Source organism: Protomyctophum bolini (genome assembly GCF_963924005.1).
Source record: "Protomyctophum bolini genome assembly, chromosome: 6".
Taxonomy (NCBI): Eukaryota; Metazoa; Chordata; class Actinopteri; order Myctophiformes; family Myctophidae; genus Protomyctophum; species Protomyctophum bolini.
This window is the reverse complement of record NC_137867.1, coordinates 35,485,390-35,509,844: the sequence shown is the minus strand read 5'-3', so window position 1 is coordinate 35,509,844 and position 24,455 is coordinate 35,485,390. Positions and strand designations below refer to the sequence as shown.

Sequence of the window (24,455 nt, the reverse complement as noted above, 5' to 3'; positions counted from 1 at the left end):
TTCTGACATCACAATGATGTTGACTTAACCACTTTCAAACATAACCACCTGTTTCAAAACACTTTGCGATGAGACATCTTTTGAAACATAAAGAGTCATTAAATATAGAGATACAAGGTCTCTGCCCGACAGCAACAATATGCACAGCAGCACCATCGGAGGAGAGAATAGTGGACCAGGGTTCCTGGTAAAAAAAAAACTATGGAACACTGCTCTATTGAACATGCACAGATAAATATTCAGTGTTAATTAAAAACTGATCGTTGGCTACATTTTTAAATTGTCAGAGTTAAATTAACACAGCAGATTTTCTAGTGTTTTTTCCGGTGTAGCAAGACACAGCTCTTGGATGAATTGTGTATAAGTGGTATGGACCTGTGGTATGGAAGTAGATTTACTATGAACCTATGAGACATCGTTCTATGGAACATTCCTTGCTATGGAATGCAGTTCTATGCAACATAGGATGCTATGGAACACTGCAATAGTATGGTCTTATTGAAGAATGTACTATGTGACGGGGCATAGCCTATGGAATATAGATATATTTTTGGGGAATACTGTTACTTAAGGAACTATAGAATATATGCTGTGGAGCATAGAGGAACACTGACCAATCTCTGGGTATGGACCAGTGTTGCTACAGCTATAACGCTGATGTGATCCCTCAGGTTTATTCATACGTTCAGGGATATACCGTAATGCCACTGTCCCTGTCATTTGGACTGGGTTCATTAGAACCATACCATTACTCTTGACTGACAAACATTCATCGTTACAAAAACTAGCCACACAAATAAGGCAGTCAGTCACACAAGTTGGTCAACTCCCAGGACTGTTTGGCTCGTGAGATTGTTAAACCCTCATTCACATTTACAGTATTAGATCTGTGGTGGTACCCAAACATGCACGATTAAGAGCCAAGTGTATGCAGGTTTTCATTTCACTAATTATTACAGACCCCATCCACACTGTGGGGAACTTTGTTAAAGTCCTTGGATGGAATGAGAACATGAATACTCTGGCCCTCCATGACAGGACACCACTGCTAGGACAAGGTATATGTTCACCACTCATTCAGCATACAAGTTCTAACCCTAAATAAAATGTACAGGGACTAATTAAGGGACCATTACATTGAGTATATCTATCAAAGCCAGCCTATATGTATTTTAGTTGCGTCTATCTCAGGTCTGTGGTGACAGGGCTTTATGTTTATCTCTGATATCTGAATAAACCTTTGGGTAGCTGAGGTTAGCGGTAGCTTCTGTTCTGATCAGGTGGGATTTTATTTCCTACAATTTTTCATACATGTGACATAGTTTTCTTTTCTTTTCTTTTTTTTAAACCCGTTACAATCATTGTTGTCATAAAATCAATCATCTTCCTAAACGACCAAATCTTCTAAATTGTTTACATGAGCTTGAGAAAATGGGAGACAAACTTATATAGCACCAAGTCTTGGGTACATGGGTGAGTCACTGCCTCCTCTTTGTCCCAATAATTGATTAGTTATTGCATTGCTGATATATACAAATACATTACTACATTATTTTAAGATATTGCCAATGCAGCTGCTTTAGCAGTGGTAGAAGAGTGATGTGATGAAAGACTAATGCAAAAGGTCTACCTCCCAATCTCATTGCTTTGGACCTTAGTGGGCACTTTGATTTCACTGCTATAGGGGCTTCCATTTAGGCTCACATATACCTGTGACTCCATTATAACATGTCGACAGATGTGATGCACCTGTGTGCGTATGATATGCACCAGTGAGTGAACCTTGTGACGTCTTCTCGTCATTTCAGTGGGTTGCTCACAAGGATTTGAACCCAAAGAATGTTTTTTTCTAAATAAAGAGTTGACTAGGTTTGGATGAAATCGATATATTTATATTAAAAGAAATGCATATCTTTTTTGAATGAAAATGTACTTTTTTGTAGAAAAAAAAAGGTTGATGTATTACATTATTTGTATTTTGTTTTCTTCCGTGTATTGTGTGTCATTGTCATGGGTGAAAAGGGGAAGGACATTATCATTACCGAGGTGTTCATTTGACTTGGTGTGGCAGGCAGTAGTAGTACTGTCTCATGAATCATGAGACAGTTATTCTATGTTTCACTTAAATTATTCACGAATAGTGGAATGGATGATTTATCTTTCACTTAAATTATTCACGAATAATGGAATGGATGATTTATGAGTAAGTCCCACAGATGGCTCATGAATCTCAGTCCTGTCTTGAGACCGATTGAATCCAAGTGTGTTGGCTGGAATTCATCACCCAGATCAGTGTTTTACAGTTATTTTATAGTCTCCAATAACGCCTGAAGCAAGTACCGTCTTACAGGTGCGAACTACACAAAATAGCAGGGAAATGGTAGAATGAGTCCAATTAAATTCAGTAACTGTAATGTGAAGACAATATAAGTTTTATTCTATCGCATTCACTATAAACATAATTTATTTCCTGTCTTTTTGACAGGATTTAGTGATCACACCATGACTGTTTGATAAGTTGACATTAAGAAAAACAGTCTGATGAAGATACCGTCGTTTGTGCCAACAGGCTTGGAAATACATGGATGGATCCAGCTACTCTTGCCATTACCGGGTTGACAGTTTTCTGTGTTTATGTCCCACAAACTAGTCCTGTCCATATGTGTTCTACTCTTCCTGTGTTTAACAAACCACTATGTGCTATTAATGCATACTGTACGTCTCTCAGACTCATGGCCCAAACACTGCTGTAGACTGTACTGTATCATTTTCCATATGAAAACCTGTTTTTGCAATACTGTCTCCTGTGTCTTCTTGTGGTGGTGAACGTCCTGGTTTTATGTCGTTTGTGTTACTAGTGTTGTGGTGAATGCAGGCATTCCATTGAGTGAGTCCACTGCATGCCCCTACCGGTTCATATGCCAATATTGTTGGTGCTTCTGTTCTGATGAGTTCATTGTTCCTCCTATGACTGCTCCCATTCACTGAACTAAAAACTGTTTAGGTTAGGGAAGGCCAAGAGCAATTCAAAATATTTGTCAAACTATTTTCTCAGCCATTTGGGGAATTTAGTGTATTTAGTAGGAATTTTGGCATACTGCCTTTGAACAGTAAATTACAATCTTCAGAACCATCTCCTAGCCAGGGCCTTGTATGATATTCAGAATCAGTAAAGCTGGATATCGTCTCAAATCTTCTGGCAACATTCTGCTGAAAGTTACTTGAAAAAAATAGTTCATTATGTGACAATGCAATAACAAATTAATCAAACATCTTGTTAAAAAAAAGAGTTCTACTAAATGGATAAATCTCCAGTGTATTTGTGTGCATTATGCCATCTGCCATAATAGAATGGCCATCAGTAAAGAGACTCAGACCAATTATGTCACAGCATGAGGTTAACAATTAAAGATGGGCTCTTTCAATAATACCCCGGCCTCAGCCATCTAAGCATAACAAATATTGCTTATTAACATAAATTAATTTGAACACATTTAAACCACAATGCCTATATTTGTCAAATTTGAGGGGAAATCTGTTTGTACTGAGGTGGAAGTATAGCAAACATTCTCAGGAATGGTCATTTTATATTCTTAGTAAACAATGTTTCATGTGGAAAATATAAAGCAATATAAGTTAACATTGTTATATCCATCATGGGAATGGCTGTGATTAATTCATGTAATGCTCCATGATCCACCCAGTGTCATGAGTGTCATGTGAAATCCATCTATTCTGCCCAGTTTGGCCCTTAAGACAGATTTTACTTATTGTTAGTTAAGGTGTGGAGAGCTTAAAAGTTAAAGTTTCTTTGCCGACAAGTAGGCTGGAATAGTTAAATAAAGTGATAAAAAACAAGACATGACTACCATCATTCTTAACTTGCAACTTTCTTCAAATTAAACACTAGCTGGCTGTGCTTCTCAGTTCTCACCTCCCGTTCTGAATGACGGTCCAGATTACTGCCTGTGTTCAATCTAGGTGGCGAATGAGGAATTTGTTGACCTGGGAATGTGAACACAAATAATAGAATACGATTTAATGACTGCTCTGTGTCATAAAAAATGATTTCCTATTTTTTAAACAAGAGTAGACCATTGGTTCATCGGTATTGGATGCATTATCAGTTCGAAATTATGTGCAACCAAGCTATGAATCATTGACAAATGACATCAGTCCTTGTGTCAAATATTTCTTCTTTTAAAACGTTTATTGATTAAATTCATGTAGGGAAAAATGAATAGTACATCTCTTTTCTCCAGTGTACAGCAATCCACAGCTGAATAAGTGTGTTTCAATCATAGCACACAGGGCATGTCAACACATTTAATGTGTGCTAATTATGTGTGTATGTTCTATATTGAAATATAAACACACAAATATATTTATATATACATACACATAATGAATAGAATTCATATAGTCTGAGATTTGATGCCATCTCTCCACTGCTTCAGCCCTCAGTATGTGGCACGACTTGCACTACATGTGTCCACCCTGTATCTCCCTCCTCTCCAAGGTCACTCGGAACACACGGCACCTGCTCAACCTCATATTGCATCGTCAACTAGCACCTAGGCATGTGCTCGGAGGGTGAAAGTTCCAGAATGTCTCAAACGAGAAATGTTGCCAACATGTAGAAACTCTTGCGATTGCATATTCTCCCAAACAAATGTCAGTATATAAATGGCACCCTTTTGTTTTCCGACATTCTACATCATTTCACCTTCTTGCAGAAACACTTGGCTGTGCATGGTGAGGGAAAGGTATACAGAACCCCACAGCAGAGGGGGGCGTCACACCACCAATCTATGCTCCCATGTTCTGCTTTACACCGCCGACAACCCCCTCACTCTTTCATAACAGACCAGCCACTCTCCATTACAACCTCAAAGTCAAGACAAAAACACTGTACGGTAACACTTCAGTTGAACGGGTAAAAATAAAGATTGTGATAGAGAAGAAAAATAAACTTGACACCATACATTAACATTTGTTAACAGGTAAGATTATTCTGCAAGCTCAAAAAACAAGTCCTCGACAGTTCTAAGAGTACAAAAACACAAGTCAGGCTATTACCTTATACAGTAGGTACCCCTTCAAGCAAAGTGTTACATGCTCGACACACAAAAGAGGCTTACCACAGTTTTGCTATGGGTCTAGGTCACCTTTTGAGGAAATACAAGGTCCAAGCTTATGTCCTCCAGCCACAATTACACTGCCGTCTGCATTGATAATGAAGTCCAATTTCATGTTTTGCAAATGCTACTTGAGTGACGTGAAGGACTCAATTCCATAGTTAATAGAGGTGCCGAGATGAGTTTGCCAGATGAGTGGAAGAGAGAGAGGAATGAGGTTGGGAGGGGGAGAGAGGGGACTATCCCTGAGGACTTTAGCAGTGTATTTGAACCCTGCTTCACACTCCACAAGCTCCATGCTCCACTCAACAGGGCTTCTATGGCAACAGTCCTACAGTGGGGTCAGGGCAGGGTAGGGGTGCCACTTGAGCTCCTAATTGTTTTTATTAATTTTTATTTAATTTTTTTCAAAAATATTGGCAGTATTATTTAAAAGAATTGGGGAAAATAAAACCTGAAAAGCAAACTGGAAACATGGTAAGACTGCAGTGAAGAGTGATGTTGCAGAATCTGGTGTCCCAGCATCTTCATGAGTGGTTCACTGCTCTGCTCAGCACTTAAAAGACAATAACAACAACAGGTTGTTGGCTCAATGTTACTGGAGGTTAGAGGGGGAGAAAGCTTGGCAACATATAGAAAAGACAAAAAAATAAACACCAAAGAAACGGTAGAGATGTCACCAGTTCTGTCCATTGGATTAGTTGCTAAAGTTTACCTACCAATAATCAACATCCTCATCATCATCTGTCCGATCCACCCCCCCCCCCCCCCCCCCCCCCCCCAACAATTAAAAAAAAGAAAAAGTTACGTTTGTGATCTGTTGGCATAAGCCCACGGTAACTTCAGGAGGTCTGAAGTCAAAAAGAAAAAAATGTACAAAGGTTGTGAACCCTCCCTTCTCAATTGGATGCATGTTCCAACCATCTCTGAAATGGCAATAACTCCTCCTCTCTTCAGGTGCAGAGTTTCACTTGACTCATAATGTCCCATTGTGAAGTGGAATGAGAAGGAGAAACAACATACTGATGTAAGAATATTTCATATACGTATAGAAATCTGAGCATTAATGTCACTTGTCCTTTGGCAAGGGAGGATCTTGCTTTCATTGAGTGCCCATCTGCTGAATTCCAAATAAAACTTGATCTGACTTCTAATAAAATCTGTACATATTTTTTTTCTTAAAGTCTTCATGATTTGTCTGTCCAAAGGGGACATTTTTCCGATTCATTTTATTTGTATTTATTTTTTATCGTCATGGATTTGTTAAATCTCTATCTGCTCTTAATTTAGATGCATGGAGTCCCATCGCATGTGTGTGTGTTCTCTTGAAGAAAAAAGAAAAGAAAAAGACTGCTGGCCTTTTTTTTGTTGGTTTTTAAATGGTGTGGTCGTGGGGTGCATTTGTGAGTTCGCTAGCAGCACTTTTTCTTTCGTTTACTGTTCTTGGTGAGTTTGACCACGTCGTTCTGTTGCTGCTGCTGCTGCTTAGCGAGCACCTCCTTCTTGGCTCTTAGAACTAGCTCAGTGATGCAGTTGAACATCTGGAGGAGACGTGGAAAACCAACAACGGCAAGCACGTTAAGTCAACTGGAGCACCAATGAGAGACCATCATACCCACATTAAAAGTACTGTAATTTCAGAAGATTAGGCTACACACGCCAGTCTTTTTTCCATTCAGGAAATATCATACTGGAAATAACGCACGGCATGGAAACAGCACTTGTGTCACAATATGTACTCAATTCGAGCATAAAGAAAATAGTCATCCTTTAATTTGCAATATACTACAAATGAAATCATCAAGCTACAATATGGGAAACAATTGCAGATCTACAAGCTCACATGTCACGATGTGACAACTTGTGAGCTTGTAGATCTGCAATTATGAATTATTAAGTATATTCATTATTAAGTACAGATCAGTCAAATACTACAGTCCTCTAAAGTTCACAAATTAAGGATTAATTAAAGCAATGAGTGAGCCTACCTCTTCAACATTGATGTTCTCTTTTGCACTCGTCTCAAACAGGTTGATACCCATCTGTTCGGCAAACTTCTGCGCGTCAGTCGTCTCCACCACCTTGGAGTTGGGGTCGTCGTTCTTGTTACCCACTACAAATGAAACACAAATGAATAACATTGATATGACTTCCATTTGTCAGACCAGAGTATCTCCATACAAATGTGTTAAGAATGTTTAACAGAAAAGAATCCCTCACTCCAAATGTATTTTCCTAGCACAGCTCTCTCACATGATCCTTATTCGGTCACAAAGATATTCTCTGCAGCTCAGGCCCTTGCACTCTTTACTTGTTGGTGATGTAGGAATTCAAGCTCATACTGCTGCATTCACTAGTATAATTCCCTCCAAATAAGGGTGTCAGCTAAATACCTTAGGTGTAAAAAAATTTATGTGACAATAAATAGTGCGCTGTCGTTAATTTCATGCATCAGCAGTAAAGGAGGTGCACTCACCTAGTATTCGGCACACGTCATCACAGTTCTGGTTGATTTCATGTAGCCATCGTTTTACATTGACAAATGATTCAGCACTCGTGACATCGTAAACCACTATAACCCCATGCGTTCCCCTGTAGTATCTGTGTAATGGAGACAGAGAAAAGACAGGTCAGCCTTTTCCCTCTGCATTACATAACTGGTGCCCAGCAGGGGGAGACAAACTTACAAGAGGTTTACTTGGATTAGGTTATTAAGTGGCACTGGTGACTCCATAATAGTCCATCAAACCGTGGCCATTGACAACAACTTAGCAATTATCACTTTCTGGCCTTTATGTTTACATTGTAAAGGGCATAAAAGGATAAGCCTAAAATTCAGTTACCATACATACATGTCAATGTAGTTATTTGAATGGCATGATTTCACTAGTGATACCGTAGCTTAAAAGAACATCTAACTGGAGCGGGCGTGGTCTCCGAGAAGGGATGGGTTTCTTGCAAGAGAGTAACCAATCACAAGGAAGAAAGCCCAAAATGAAGCAGGAATAGTCACACAGGGAAGAAGTGCCAGCAGGATGACACTCCTGCAAACCTGGAGCCAAATTTGAAAAGAATTACCAGGCTGGCCCCTGAAAGGGAGCATCCCCAACCTAGCTGCACGGAGCCAAACACACACAAAGAACGCTTTGTCAGGCCTATTGTGTGCGTGCGTGTCTATGTCACTCAGTGTTTCTGCCTGGTATGACGTGGGGATACTGTGTTGTCCGGGCCTCTTAAGACTTGCAAGTCTTTCAATAACCATTCCTTTAATTACAAAGGAACATGTTATTTACTACAAGTTATGCATATTACATGTACAGCAATGAAATGTCAACAGAAGCAGCAATATTAATGCAAAGCCTTTACACAAGAGTAGTAGTAGGCGAAAACAGTAGTAGAGCATGAACACCCTCGCCGCCCGGCATCACTGCAGGCCAGTGTCCACCCTAGAAACATATGGCAACTATTGGACATGGACAGAGGGACGTCGCAGACATAAAGCTATAACTAACCCCAGCTGGTCTGACCGGAGGCGGAGGGGTTTCCAAGTGAAGTATGCAGGGCTCTCTCTCTCTCACTCTGAGCCATATCTATGCTGAAATTCACTTAGACCTAATGAAGCACCATGCCACTCTACTTCAGCACAATTAACAATCAGCCTGTACAGTCCGGCTTTACTCTGGACGGATCCTTACACAACAACCAGGAATTTAAGGTTGAAATTATTAATTGAATAACAGGAATTTACTATTACCGGTACTAATTTTGTATATGTACCATTTGCTTGCAACTTTTAAAAAAAAGGGGGGGGGAAAAAAGAATGGTCGTCTAGTCAGGAGATCTGCATATTTATCTCATAATTATGTATCACAATATTCAGTCATGGAAAGTCAGCAAAATCGAAGCATTACATTTCATTTACAGTGCCCAATGTTTAAAAGTGGTTACATTTGCTGCCCAAAAAGCAACACTAACAATTGTCATGGACAGCCCTGAAATTAAGCTTCAGAGAGGATTTCAGCTTTGAGGTCTTTGCTATTCTGACAACCATTATCGTCAATATACACTGTAGCTGTGATTGCCTATGGCCATAATAGGCATCTTTCAGTCTGCACCAAACTCAAAAAGCTGGCCCGTGACAGCTTAATGGTTTTAAGTGCTGCCTCAGCCCATCCTCTGTCAGATATCAAAGAGGGGGTTTTAACTCCTTGGACGACTGTTCCCATAGGGGGCAGTAGGTGCCGAGTGCCAGCTAAATATGCAACATGAGCAAATAAGAGTGGCTCTTATTGTTCTGTTTGAAATGTAAGGCCCACAGAGGCCTACTAGCAATGCAATCATTGTTTTGTTTAGCGGGAGCTCGAATTAATGTTTCATTAGGCTCCGATCATGGTACTTCATCTCATTATGAGCCATAATGTCACTAAAGTTGGCGTGCACGCAGGGATTTTGGCTGTTTCTTACATGGACGCTAGCGGTGGCTAGAGACAAGGCTAAAATAAGGTAAAGCATATATTTGTTTAACTCTGGATTAAGGCTAATTTATCAAATCTCACACCAGGAAGCTGCTTTCCCTCACACACAGAAGTTATCAACGGCTCCTAGGCTGGCGTAGCCGTCTCGGCACCTAGGCCGTTAATCCAGCCTCACTGCGTGTTGTGGGTTCGAATCCCGATGACCTTTTCTGCGTGTCACTCCCCCATGTCTCTCCCCCATTTCCTGTCAGTCTACTGTACATCAATAAATAAAGGTCATTAACAAACTATACTATAGAAACTGGTCAAACATTGGCCAAATAATAATAATACGAAAGATGAACCGAGTGGTGCTGTGTGTGTGTGTTAGGCGAGTCTAGACGCCTCAACAGTGACACCTTAGGTCACTGTGCGGACATGGAGACATACATAGGGACCCACATTGCTTGTTCCTTGGAGTGGCTAGCAGAATGCAAAAACTGTAATCTGTACTGTACAGACTGTACTTATGATGTACTGGTACTGTAGGTGTCATTCACAAGCTGCATTGTCTGAAGGAAGCCAAACAAAAATAAGTTTTACTCTTATGTACAGTACCTGTACACAAGATGTAACAATAAAGTACAACCTTGAACAAGCAGACTATCGTGGCTGCATGCTGTTTGACCTGGCTTGGAGAGGGACGAGTCAGGGCCGATTCATACTCCTATTTTACAGCTGTTTCGGCGCTGTAGTGCCGAAATGATTTCGGCTCGTCAGAAATTTTCAGTAGCACCGAAGAGTCGACTTTAGGACGGTACCCGCCCCCCGAACCTCAAATGACGTCACATTGTAGGCACTACAGAGCCGAACCGACTTTTATTCGGCTCTAAAATAAGAGTATGAATCGGCCCTTAGTATTTGCAAATTGCAAGTGATGGGTTGGTGCATTAAAAAAATCCGACTGCATAAGGGATATGGCTCCCTGGGCCTCATGTTGGGTTTAAAAATATTAGGATATTTTAAATATGGTAAACATCAATGGACGTATTCCATCAGTACTGTATATAAAGGACAGGCATGCCATTGCAAAGTGTACCATTATGTCACTACAAAGCCTGCAAGTATCATTCTATAAACAGGACTACGATTGCACAATCATTCAAAAACAACAAAATTGCAATAGTGATCACTGGCATTTTTCAAATGACAGGAGGTGTTAACCGTGAAGAAAGCGATATACAAAATTCCTACCCCAAAATTCAGGATGCTTGATGGATAAAATGTGTGGATTTGTTTTTCTTAATTCATATTGCAATCGTGTTGGCCAGTAATGTTAGTAAACAATACTAGAAATATGTGTCAGGTTCATGCGTTATATCAATCCACTGACATTCAATACAATATTGGATAGTACATAAGACTAATAGAAGGCTTACAGACACACCCCTAACAGTATGTGACCAAGAGCCTCCCACTGACATCTGTAATTAGGATATGTGGGGAATTCCACCCAGTTGGAAAAGAGCGTCAAGTTGTCTATGAAAAGCTTCCTACACCAATATCCAGTCTCATAACCACTAAGCACCTTTGCTGTCTTCATATTTGATCGATTAATTGCGAACGCAGTGAGCACTTACTATGAGACCTAGCAGATCATGTCTGTCTGTCTGTGTGTGTCTGTCTGTCTGTCCCGCTTTTGTGCCCATATATGGAGCTGAGTGATTACGTCACCATGACTCAGCCATAACCATATAAGGAGTCCCCAAAGCAGCTATACGTCCAAAACCCAAATATGTACGAGCTGCGTTCGCTTCCTGCGTTTGCGCGTCTTACTGGTTAACATATAGGTGCTTCCGCAAAATGTTAGTGCTCTGAAGGCATATGTGCATGTGTTTGAGCTTGTTTTTACATGAGTTAGTGTGCGTGAGTGCAGCACGGCCGGTCTCATTCAGTAGAGCGACCCTTGCAGATGCAAATGTATGCATTTGTCTTTATGGGTGGGGGTCTGGGCCATCACCTTCACTCACCTGGCAGGTTTTTGGTGCAACAGTTAAATAACAGGAGCTTGCTTCATTTTGGAACCACCTTGGGTTGGGTTAGTTCAGACTAGTCATTGGTCTGACAAACAACAACCTACCTCTAACCATAACCGCAAGCACGGGAGCAGCGTATGTTCGAGTGGTTCCCGCATGTCGGACTAATGCTCCATCGGAATTACGTGCGGATCCCCCTTGGGGTCATCTCATGTTTTGAGACATCACTACATGCTTGAACACTATTTGAAATGAGTCACTAATTTGTGCAGGACATCACGTACACGACACATTTTGCCTCCCTAAAATGTCATTCCTGGATATGCCACTGCTGTGATGACAGAGTGATCCCCTTTGAGTACAACTGCTTTGAATATGCTATTATCGTTTACACACACACACACACACACACACACACACACACACACACACACACACACACACACACACAACAGAAACCAAGGATTATATATTTAAAGAGCGAGAGATCACAGTATAAATCCTAAGCATTCTTCCTACATACTGGGAGAAAAACAGCATCTGAAAGTTTGATGTGATGAATTTTGACATGCAGTGCAGTGACCACTTTTCCCATTGCATTTTATATTATGAGTGGTGGGGTTCATGTAGTGCCGGCCTGCCTGAGCATTCTGGTTTGGATAAGGGGTCTACACTCACGTGGAGGTGATGGTTCGGAAGCGTTCCTGTCCTGCTGTATCCCAGATCTGTAGCTTCACCTTCTCCCCGTTGATCTCCACTGTCCGGATCTTGAAATCCACTCCGATGGTGGTGATATAACTACCTGCAAAGCAATTACATACAAACACGGCAAGCTTTAATATATAGGGGGGGGGGGGGGGGATCTGGATCTGAACGCCAGCTAATTTTGCCACAAAAGTGTCAAAAACTTACAGTGTACTACAGTGTAAAACCACTTACCTGAAAATGTGTTGTCTGCAAATCGCAGTAGGAGACTGCTCTTCCCCACTCCTGGGAATCAAAGACAAGTACGGTTTCAGTTTAAAAATGCAGCTTTCATACAAAATCCTGTGTGTCTCATGACAAACATGTTAAGAAAACCAATGTTGTTTTGCTTTGGGTTGTGATGTTTAAACAAATTATGCACCCGAAAAGCTAACAGATTTCCAGTGAGTTTTTGTTTACATGCTTAACTGACAGCATAAACATGTGAGCACAAAGCTTAAGTAATGATATGGACAATAATAATTGTGTTGGTAGCTACATAACAAAAATGTTGCTACACAGTTAAGTCCTGAGCGTTAATTTTATTCAAGAGTATAAACATATACCTGTTGGGAGTCCAAAGTTAAAACACATGCAGTATAATATCACTAAGTTCGAATAAGAATAAGATAAAAGGCTGAAACGAGTGCCTGTCGAGGCCAGTCCAAGAATGAACCAGATTTTCTGTGCCAGATGAACTTTGTTTATCTAGGTCTGGTTTATCTAGGTCCGGTGTCAAAATATTGAGATGACATAACTGATGGAATTTCCTTACAAATTACAAGGCAGATACACACAGAAATATATGCTTCTTATAGTAATTTTCCTCAGGGTTTGGGTAGATGAGGTCAGACAATGTCATGGTAATACAATGATAGACCACAAATAAGAGGATAGGCACACCATGAGGTAAAGGGGAACAATAAAAACTAGATAAAGTGCCCCAGGTCTCCTACGCCTTGGATGGCAATTGTTTGAGGCATTTTGTTCCAAAAATCCACCTGTTGTTGGCAGTATAACAGGCCAATGTGAAAAGGGTGGGATATATTCCTCAGCCTAGTAGGAAAGTCTGTGAAAGATTTCACGTAAATTGCACTACATGATTTGAGGCAATCCTGCAAACTTTGAAAGTTTAATGTTAGCCAATTAGGATGGAATATGAAATATCGGACAGATCTGTCTTGAACACATGATTATAGAGATACTCTGTAACAATTTGCGGTATTTTTGGACAGAATCTGGAGGAGTAATATAAAAAAATGTGTTTTACAAAAGTCAACCTCCTGGTGGCGCTATAACAGGCTGTTCTGGAAATATTGACTGGGTTAACGGTGGCGGAGATTAGCTGGTAACAGACGGACGGACGGACGGACGCACACACGGACACACACTCTCCCCATGCCTTCGGCCTGGTGGAGACAATGAAGAGAAAGGATGTGATTTAGGGAGAGGAAAATAAACGCAAGTGGGGGACATTAATTATTTATGGATATAATTTTTCAGTTTACAAGTAAGTCTGCAGTCCTGAGTATAGTCTTCGTTTGCGTTTTGTAACCAAACTCTTAGGGCCTAACATGGAAGCTCTCCCATTTCAGCGGTCCTCAACCTATTGCGTTTTTTTTACAGACAATAACTCAAAAACTTCAAAGCAGAAGGGTGAACTATACCCACCATTGTGGCCCATTTGTATTTGGTGACATAAAAATCGCTGCAATTTTTTTTTCTCCTGAAGCTGTGATTAAGGCTGCACAATACTAGCAAACAAACCCAGGAATTCCTAATACAGGACCTGATTTTAGCCATCTCAACTACCCTCCTTCGTGTGTGTCCAGATAATCAGAATTAATATCTTGCCCACTCAAGAACCACTTGTGACCTGCGTGGCCCACCGACATTCAGGTCATCACATCATTCTATAAAAATGCAGATGTTAGACTAATTGCATAAAATAGTACAAACCAGCATTGTTTAGCTTTACCTAAACCAGCATTGTTTAGCTTATAACCTCAAATAAATGAACCAGTGTCATCATTCTACTGCACAACAAGACATGTCCTTGTCAAAGGCAAGTGAAGCAATCCAGAGGAGACATGCAAACTCAATTCCCCACCAAGGACTGCTAAAGGTTATTTTATTCTAACATTACCCATCTTATGGGAGTTTCCCTTATTTGTAGCACAGGGATGAGAAGACTCGTGCTTTGAACATCTTGGCTGAATTATTTCAATGTACCACAGCAAATACTAGTGCTTGCAATTGCATGGTGCAGCTGAGGGGACACTGGCCCCTGTGTGAGTGGTACTAAAGGGCTTGCTGTGCTGCCTTGCCCACTATTGTGACTGGACAGCTGATGGGGTACTGCCAGGACCGGGAGGGTCAATGAATACAAGGATTTTATTTTTATTGATGCAGCAATGATATGTGTACATTTTGATGTAAATACCCCCCCCAATCAAGGTCAGAACAAGACAAATAAAACAAACAAGGATCTTTCCTGACAAAGCGGTCCTACAGAATGAGTATCTATTGCAGGTGTAGTCCCATTTAAAAGTCATAGATTCACCTGTAAAGAAAGACCAATCCTTTTAGCCCTCATCACATTTCCATTTTCCCATTATGCACCATTGTACTGGCTGCAAATTGCCAGTTATGGTATTACAGACCCGACAAGATTGCAACGGTATATGGAAAATGCAAACAAATAAAGAAAGCAGTGATTTCTAACAAGATATTGCATGTTGTGTCTGGTGAACCTAATTTAATTTGAAAATAGATCAAAACAGCTGATCTCAACAGAGGATTGTAATCATGATTTGGTATGCTTCAATGCTTGTCATTCATCTATAAACCACATCTGGCCACTATTTTGGCAAACCTTTGTCAAGCACTACTACACACGGTTATATCCACAAATGCCAGTTAAGAACTTTGTGTAAAAAAGAAGCACAATGTTAATTGTGTCAAGAAGCTGTTCTGTGCTGCTGGACAATCACACATGTGAAAACATACTGTCAGACAAACCAAAAGGGAAACCATTGAGACAGTTACCAGCAACAAGACCAAAAGCCAAGGTGTGTCATGGTATGGGGTTGTGTCAGACTCAGTGTGACCTCAGCAAAGTTAACTTACACTTCTGTGATGCCAAATGTAAATGGATGTTTTACAGCATCATATGCTGCCTTCAGATGGCATCTGTTCCAGGGGTGCCCAAGCATAATCAATTTGCAAAAACAGTTTCAACAAGCCAACACAAAGGAACATTCTGAACACATTACAATAAAAGGCAGGGGCAGGGCTGCAGAAGGGGGTGCAGGTACTGGCCTGCCAGCAGTCCCGTCCTGTCCCCAATAGAGAATGTGTGGTGCGACGTGTTCAAACGAAATGCGACAACGAAGACCCGGCAATGTTAAGACTTGTTTGCAGGAAGAATTTACACCTAAATCAGTTCATCAGTCTTCAGTCCCTAAATGTATTTTCAGTGTTGTGAAAAGTAATGGCAGACCATACTTAAAATATGTGCAAGAAATGCAAGTATTTTATATATTTAAAAATAAATGATTTAGAAGATAAATCAAATAATGTGCTGTACTCAGTATTACATTGAAGACCAGTTACTGGTCTTCAATGCAATACAGGTCAATGATAATTTAGTTTAATTTAGGTTTTCAGTTTTAATTTGATAGCATTACAATTTTCTGATTTAGGGTTAGCCTTGGCTTGGATCAACACTATCATGGATTAACTTTTACTTTCGCATCTATGATATGTAAATGTCATAAACATTTTTTTAAATCACACCTCTGTGAAGTGAGGGGCGCTCTTATCATCGTAGTACATAACATGTCGATTTGCTCAGACACATATGACGTAAATTCTCCAATCATTGTCAATGGGAATTTGACAAAACACCGATTTGCTCAGACACATGACGTAAATTCTCCATTCATTGTCAATGACATTTAAATAAAAAAATCTACACAATAGCTGAATATAGGAGCGCACCTCAAAAATACACCGTCTTGATCCAAGTCTTCTCTAAAGCTGTAGCCTTTATAACGAACACTACAACTGAACGTGTTTGATTGATTGGACATTTATTAACAGTAAGTAACGCAGCAGTATTAACGCAGCCACTATAGCCTACAATATTATGCAGAATGGGTACATTTCAAACGAAAGCACAGGTCAATACAAAAACTGTCATGTGGACGACATCATGATAAAGCACTACACTTGTTTACAACAGGGTCCACCATTTTCAATTCATCAGAACATTTAGAGACGTGTGACCAAAGTTAACACACTTGTGCACTTTTACTTATGACTTGAGCGCGGTCATTTATGACCATGAATGCTGCAAAATCATGTGATGCAGTGATGCACTGTTTAATAAACTTGATAAATTATGACTAAACTATAGCCCTCTTTGCTATCTAAACCTGCAAACGAAGAACTGCAGTGCAGCACTCCTCAAGTCAATAGAAGCAACTTTCGGTATTAAACTAAACGTAAGGGTAATACAATATCATGAGCTTTAAATGTACTAAACCTACAACAGCTCATTTAGGGAAAGGCAACGGAATGAAACAGAACTTTACTTCATGTACACAACCCATAACTTCAGCGAGTCCAGCTTCTTGGTAGGCCAACGTTAGCTACTTGGCTAAACATTCAAATGTTATGTAGCCCAACTTCTAAGTATGTTGGCTAGCTAATGGAAGCTACACGCCATCAAGACGCCAAGTTTATGGTGAATCGTTTGGTTTGGTTAACTTGCCAATAACAGCTATAAAACACCTCACGTAATTTGTAAGCAAAGTCAGAAATAGTCTCTAACAGTTTTTGTAGTCATTAGCCTGTAACAAAGATAACAAGGAGGGTCAAGCAGCTCAAGCTATGTCACCAACTCACCACAGAATTATACTAGAAAGTCGTGCTCCACAAAAGTGTATTGTTAAATGGAAAAAGAAAACCCTAAATTACATTTTAGTCGACTAACACTTGTCGAAAGCCTCCTATACTATCAAGTATAAATTAAGTGTTGATGTGCAGGCGACATCCGGCCCCGATCCGCTGACATGCACGGCCCTGGCAGGCACAACCTCCGCCCCGTCACCACACATTGATGCATATACATTACACACACGGACATAACTGTACAATCCTTACCAGGGGGGTATATTATAATATACACCACCTCCACGGATAAATAGTACAATCAAACAAAGGTTAACAAGTCGGGGGTGTGCGGTGGATGCTCACTGAGTGAACACGAGCAACGTTTCCGCCTCTCTCGCTACGAGGCCCGTTTCCCGTCACGCATCCCCGGCATTCGCTTACCACTGTCACCGATGATGAGCAGCTTGAAGAGGTAGTCGTAGTCCCTGGCCATGCCGGTGGTTGGTGGCGTACCCCCCCCGCCTTTTGAAGCCGCTCTCTCTCTGCTTCGCTCCTCGTCTTGACTTCTCCCCGAACCCTCGGCTCGTTATTAACCGAGTCGGAGCCTAAATATGAATGAAACTGACCCGCTGCCGATGCTCGCATGCAGAAAGAACCCCACCGAGCCGCCGGCTTTTTTCTCGGGGTTTCGCGGCGTCAGCAATCCTCTCCGTCCGCTGCAAATAGCCGGAAACTCCGCTTCCTTCTCTGGTTAGCGACTGCACCCAACTCTGCTGCGACCCAGGCTCAGTGCGCAGTCGCATGACAACACAGGACAGACCCGTTCCATTCAATTGATTTAATCCTACTAATGTTTATATACAACTATGGTAGTCTGCAACACTGGAACTGATAAGACACATCTGACCCCCTGACAATCATCTTTTTTATTAATATTTGTTTCAGCAGACTTGCACCAGACTTTAAATTATATGTAAAACCATGTCTCAGTTGCACAGATTTGTCAAATCAGACATAGCTGATCCAGAGCAAAGGGTTCCGAAATGTAAAACGAGACTTGATCAAATCATGTTTCTTTTATTTGTATTGCCTTTACACAACCGTATAATCAATAAGAATGTCAACCGATTCCATAAGGTTGTTTTCCACCAAATAACCTTAACACACAATGGCCAACTAAAACCTAAAGTAAATTCGATGGTTGTAATTTAACATTTTCACCCATTACCATGTGGTCAGTGACTGTCCAAATAATTTTAACTAAAATAAGAGACACTTGAAGTACAGTTAAATGTCAATGCGGAATTGGCCCGATTCGTTGTTGTTTGTTTGTTTATTTACTGTGTTCTTCTGTGTAGAAAGTTCAACAAGAACCTGCACACTGTAGAATAAAATAAACATAAATGTGAGAATGTGGGTTCACAGGCCACTAAAACAATATGAAAGAGATACATTTGGGGAAGGAACAAGAAGGAAAGCCAGTCCACATACACTATCCAAATCTTCCTTGGTCCAGGAAATGACAAAATGGGGGCGTGTGTTATGTTAAGTGTGTGTCTGGGGCGTTCTGATACAATGGTGTGTGTTACATCAGTATGGCATATCAGTCAAGCTTCGGTTGTTTGCTGTGGAGTTCTTTTCCTAAGTATTATAACCAATGATCAGTCCTGCCCCATCACGTTAAGATGGTGTCATCTATTTCTTCATTGGAATCTGAGAGGCTGGCTATCTTCTTTAGGGATCGGCGGTGACATTCTGACAGGAGGTCGTTGCTGGCAGAGTCAAGGATGGCAGCGACACCCTGAGAAATACAGTTGGATATACCAGAGATATCCCATTAGTGAGATTAATAGAGAAATGCATATTTCTGAACACATTGTGTGCGATCGTGAGTGGCCTTCTGTCACTCAAGTTGCACTGTATTGAAACAGATTGATTTATAATTCAGTGGTTCCCAAACATTTTAGCTCAAAACCCAAAAGAGATATCAGATGTATGCCTGGCGTCTAGCCCCTTTCGGCACCCTCTTTTAAGCTTCTCTGAAGTTCGGACGTCGCTTACCCCAGGGTCCCCGAGTGGTTATTCCACTCTCGTTGGGATACCCTCTGTTCACGCAGAGCGGCGCGCCGCTTGAGTGTTAGTGAGATGTTTCAAAGATGCATAAAGCGGCTATAGGAGACAACGGAAACGTTGGAGAAATCGCATTAACCGCTGATGTCGTTTTTTTAAAAGTTTTGGCTTCTCTGAAATTCTCTCTTCCTCACTTCCCCATGTCCCGCCTCCCACGACAACAGCATTATAAACATCCTGCATGTACGCGGTCGGCCAATCATAGGCAGTAACTAGGACGTGCAGCTAGCCAGTTGCCGCTCAGGAGGCGGTACAATGGGAGGTCAACAAGGAAGTGAGAATTTCAGAGAAGCGAAAACTTCAAAAAAGATTAAAAATACTTAACGGCATCGGCGGTTAATGCGATTTCTCCCACGTTTCCGTTGTCTCCTATAGCCGCTTTATGCATCTTTGAAACGGTGCGCCGCTCGGCGTGAACGGAGGGTATGTACATCTGTATCCCAACTGGAGTGGAATAACCACTCAGGGAACCTGGGGTAAGCGACGTCCGAACTTCATAAAAGCCTAACCGAGGGTTCCGAAAGTGGCTAGCCTGGGATCCAAACTAGTGAGCGCACAACGAGTCAGTTCACACCGTGTTGTGAGCTTGCAGATGTGCTATTTTCACTACTTCTTAAACAATTGTTTGCTAATTTAGGGAACTTCTTTAATTACATTTTATTCGAGATTATTTTGGAAAAATGTTTGAATTTGTTTACAACTCATGATTTGTGGAATGTTTGTGAAAATCTTTAGAAAAACATAATTAATGTCAAAATTTAGGAAACAAAAAAGGGATATTCACTTGCGACTCACGAAAATGGATCTGCACCCCACAAATGGGTCCCAACCCACCGTGTGGTAATCAGTGGACTAGTACAGTAAAGACAAATTCAGAAACGGGTCTCATGGTTGCAGCAAACTTATTTCCTGTAGGCGGAGACGACATCTGCGGTGTAAACTCGCAGGTCTTCTACTACATTAAATGGTAGAGTGACTGATGTTAGTCTGTTTAAACGTTACTCTTTTACCTGCTTTTTACTAACACTGACAGAACATCGGGATAAACCTGTGTAGTTTATGGCTGCTCCAACAGTAGTGGCAACATCCAACTTTGGAGAAAAACGGAATGTCAAAAAATACACCGTGGTGGCTGAGACCAGAGCCATAGAGTAATGGTTGAGACAAAGCAGTGAAAGGTCCTGAAAGATACATAACGTCAGTCTTACCCAATACACCAATCTTTCTGTTGTATGAACACAAGGCTGATGTACTTTATACCTCATACTAAGCATTTAAAGTATGAGGTATAAAGTACATCAGCCTTGTGTTCATACAACTTTACATCTTTGTAAAATTTGTGTTAGTAAAAAACAGGTAAAAGACAGTTTGAGCAGACTAACATCAGTCACGCTACCATTCAATGTAGTAGAAGACCGGCGAGTTTACACCGTAGATATGTCGTCTCCGCCTACAGGAAATAAGTGCCCTGTAGGCCAGGTGTAGCTAATCAGTTAATGGTACACCTCAGTAATGGCTAGCCGCAATTTGCAACTCTAGATTTTTTTATAATGGGATGAATCTAGAGTTGCAATACCCTCCATTCATCCAATTTGCTTTTGCGATCTGCTTGTTTTAAACAATGTTAAACTCACCAACATTGCAGCTCTAGGTCAAGCTTGAATTATCCTCTTTCAATCTGCCAAGCTTTTGTTTCATAAAAATCCACCATAGACATGTTATGAGCTAATTTCTGTCAAGAAATTCTGTGCAGGTGTTTCTTGCAGGTGTTGGAGTTTGGAAGCTAAGTAAGTAATGGCCACGCCCAGGGCACCCCTCTGTGGCTTCGTCTACATTATGCACGTCTTACCTGCATGGTCTCCTCTCCCTGGCGCAGTCGAAGCATGCTGACGATGGTCTGTTCACTCTGAGCTCGGACAGTAGTGTTCTTGTCCTTGGTGTTGTCCAGCAGACTCTTCAACAGGGGCTTGACAAGGTTGGCATCCAGGGAGGGTGTGGCCGGGTCTTTGAATACCCACCAGAGCACCCGTTCTGACACCAGCCTGATGTCACTGGACTGGTTCTGAAGACACTGTGGGGTGATACAGAGTGGTCAGAGACACTCTCTCACTAAAATGTTTTCAAGCTTTTACCAATAACATTTTTGTTGGGATAATTGAAGATGGAAAAAGATTATAATTCAAAGTTATAATATAACTGTATCAAACTGGAATGCATATTATGTGATGCTATGAATGGATCAACTTTCAAGGAGGGCTTATTCACACAAGCCATTTCTGACAACTAAAGAGGAAGTCTGAGTTATTGATGAAATGTTAGTGTTTGACCACAATGAACAGTCAGTCAAAATGAAACCACTTTAAAGTGCACATATGACAGAAAATCTAACATTAGTGCACTTTAGTCTTTGCTTGTCTCTTGAAGAGGGCGGTCGCATCTTTGATGCAAGAAAGATGTATTTGGCGCTGCACTGTGGCGACATTGGCATAAGGGCTACGCTTGCATGCGGGCCCTTTGTCTAAGACAAATTTCTTCCTCAGGAGACAAATAATAAAGAACCTTGAACCTTGAACTACATGCTACATTCTATTTTGGGGCAGCTGCAATTCATGTACCTTCATGTAGGAAAATAAATGCTTGCACAAAATAAGATTGAACCTTTATTGTTCCCTGGAGGGAAATTCAGGTAATAGCAAATTCATGTGAAGCTGTATTTTAGTATTGATTAAAATACACTATTTTTAGCTCATTGGATTCTTGTAAAATAAGAGAAGATGAACCTTTATTGATCCCCAGAGGGCAATTCAGCAACATCAGTGAGAGTAAAACACAGTAGAGGCAAACCAAGATAGCAGCACGGTCCAAGCACAGAAGAATATAACCGAGTTGAAAATGATGAAGGTAAAGATGAAGAAATGCCAAAAAGGGAATAATTGTCAAATAATTTCATCTCCAAAACAAGCTGCATGTCAATCTGCACACGAAGATCCGACACATCAAAGGTCCGACATGCGGAAATCACCCTTCGCTCCCGACATGCGTTGGTTCGACGTGCGCGCGGTTAGGGTTTTGGCTTTTGGGTAGGATGTCGGTCTAAAGACAAGTCGGACCAATAATATGTCGGAACTAAAGCCTAGTAGAGTTATTACATGACTTCCCTAATGTAATGTATATGTAATTAAATGTAATATACATTTAATTATAGCTCCCCCATCAGGCCAACTGGGATCATATTTGTTGTGCAAGAAATGCACAAATTCAAATAGGGTTCCAGCTGATTTTCTACTTGGATCCCTAATAAATATCAAATACAAGAGCTGCACAAGGACAACATTCTCTCTGGGGGAGAGGTCGGCCACCGCACCATTAATGACTGATAGACTAACATATGAAAACTTCCTTTGGGAACGGTCTGTTTTGGAAGCACAGATGTATGGAGCATACAATTGACAGGTGTGTTGCGAATCTTGCGATTGGTGGGTAATTAATCACACCACCTGCCAATTGTGTGCCCCATACTTTTGTGCTTCCCAAAGGAAGATTTGATATATTCATTTCTGGCCCCTCGCCCAAAAATGTTATCGGCATGCAGCTCATGGAAAAGTGTTTCAATTTTTTACTAAACACACGTTTTCTGAAAGAACTTTCAAATGGATATGAAACTAGAGGACAATATCTGACTCCAAGTCGCAAGATTTATGCCGTGCGGATAGGACAGAGAGATATATATATATATATATATATATATAACAAAACAGCAAAAAGCACATTTTCATAGAATCAGATGGTCTATCAGCTACATTCCTCCTGCCTCACCTTGACAAATTGAGAAATGACCCGCTGTGAAACACCACTGCTTCCTTCCGTCTTGAGCTGATGCCTCATCAGATAGCCCATGGCTCTGATCCCACTGGTGGCAATGGGGATCTGGATGAGGGACAGGGGACACAGACACATTAGTGAGTCAAAATCACTTCAGATGAGTTAAGTGCAATAAATGTACATACTGACAAGGGATAAAAGGATGAATAACTTGAATCACTACAACATGTGAGATAACAGACTATCAGTTGGAAAATAAAAATAAAAAACGAAGGAGAGGCAGTGGAGTGAACAGTGCATGGGAGGGTGGCTAGAGAGGGAGAACGTTGTGGATACCAATTTAGCCTAGAACTACCCGACCTGTCCGATTAATAACCGTGTAGTGTGTTCAAAGATCCCATATGAAGTCTGAATCCTCCCGAGTTGATTGGGGCGCTCGGATCATTTTTATATCTGGATCGCTACTGTATGGATGCAACACACACACACACGATAAGCAACCTAAACGTGTAGGCTAGGCTATAGCCGATGAAACAAGTTATTCACAACTAGCTGCAATCAATCAATTTACAGTATAAACGACCAGTATGCTCCAATCGAGTCCCGCGACATATAGGCTACATGTGCCCCGAATATATTAAGACAAGCATTACCCAACAAATCGTTCTCTGTACGTTCTTTGACTGTAGGTGTCGTCAATACTCTGAAAGCAGCACATGCCCATTGGCGAGCTGCTGTAGACTGGCTGACGGTCGGTCAGCCGCTGACCAGGGATCAGATTACAGCGCAGTACATGGGGTCCCGTCCGTTAAACTGAGAGCATGCACAAAGCGCATCAAATCAATGGTGTTCAGGAATACTTTACATGAGCCTCACTTTACTGGGAAAACAGTGCCACCTACTGCATATTTCATGAACTTATTTCATATGCGCATTTTTATCAGTTTAATGGCAACACCGACAATTTGCTTTTCTTTTTTCGACTTAATGAACATACGCTTTTTTTGTCGCAAAGGCTTAATGGAACTGCACCTACTGACAAGAGAGGGCAGTGGCAAACTATACAGTATTGCGCCCAGAAGCCACCAGATGCCCGTCTGCACATTACTATTCTAACCAGCAGCAATTTCAGAGCACATTTTCTCCCACATCAAGTAGCTGATGTGAAAATATGTCATTATCAGCATTCACATCCCAAAGCCTGTATCAACACAATGTGTCATAGACAAGGG

General features: G+C 41.0%; 2 protein-coding genes across 2 annotated transcripts in view; both read right to left on the bottom strand.

Annotated features, from left to right (window-relative positions):
• Nucleotides 1-5,904: 5,904 nt before the first annotated feature.
• Nucleotides 5,905-18,041, bottom strand: rab35b (RAB35, member RAS oncogene family b). Its single transcript, XM_080766607.1, has 6 exons — nt 17,713-18,041; nt 12,568-12,618; nt 12,307-12,430; nt 7,615-7,739; nt 7,127-7,251; nt 5,905-6,679 (listed from the first exon to the last, which is right to left on the bottom strand). Exons 1-6 carry the CDS (start codon nt 17,762-17,764, stop codon nt 6,551-6,553), a joined length of 606 nt encoding a protein of 201 aa, XP_080622733.1. The 5' UTR covers nt 17,765-18,041; the 3' UTR covers nt 5,905-6,550.
• A 291-nt stretch (nt 18,042-18,332) lies between these two features.
• Nucleotides 18,333-24,455, bottom strand: part of gcn1 (GCN1 activator of EIF2AK4) — a 44,327-nt gene continuing 38,204 nt past the window's right edge. The window contains exons 55-57 of the mRNA XM_080766240.1: nt 23,218-23,328; nt 21,251-21,472; nt 18,333-19,072 (exon numbers count right to left, since the gene is read on the bottom strand). Of these exons, the coding sequence (XP_080622366.1) occupies nt 18,947-19,072; nt 21,251-21,472; nt 23,218-23,328 (459 nt within the window). The 3' untranslated portion in view covers nt 18,333-18,946. The remainder of the gene's footprint in view (nt 19,073-21,250; nt 21,473-23,217; nt 23,329-24,455) is intronic.

Coding starts and splice junctions, on each gene's coding strand:
- rab35b (XM_080766607.1), bottom strand. CDS start 17,764: ATGGCCAGGGACTACGACTACCTCTTCAAGCTGCTCATCATCGGTGAC. Junction 12,619..17,712: donor GCTCATCATCGGTGACAGTG/GTAAGCGAATGC, acceptor TTTGATTCCCAG/GAGTGGGGAAGAGCAGTCTC. Junction 6,680..7,126: donor AGAACATCAATGTTGAAGAG/GTAGGCTCACTC, acceptor CGTCTCCTCCAG/ATGTTCAACTGCATCACTGA.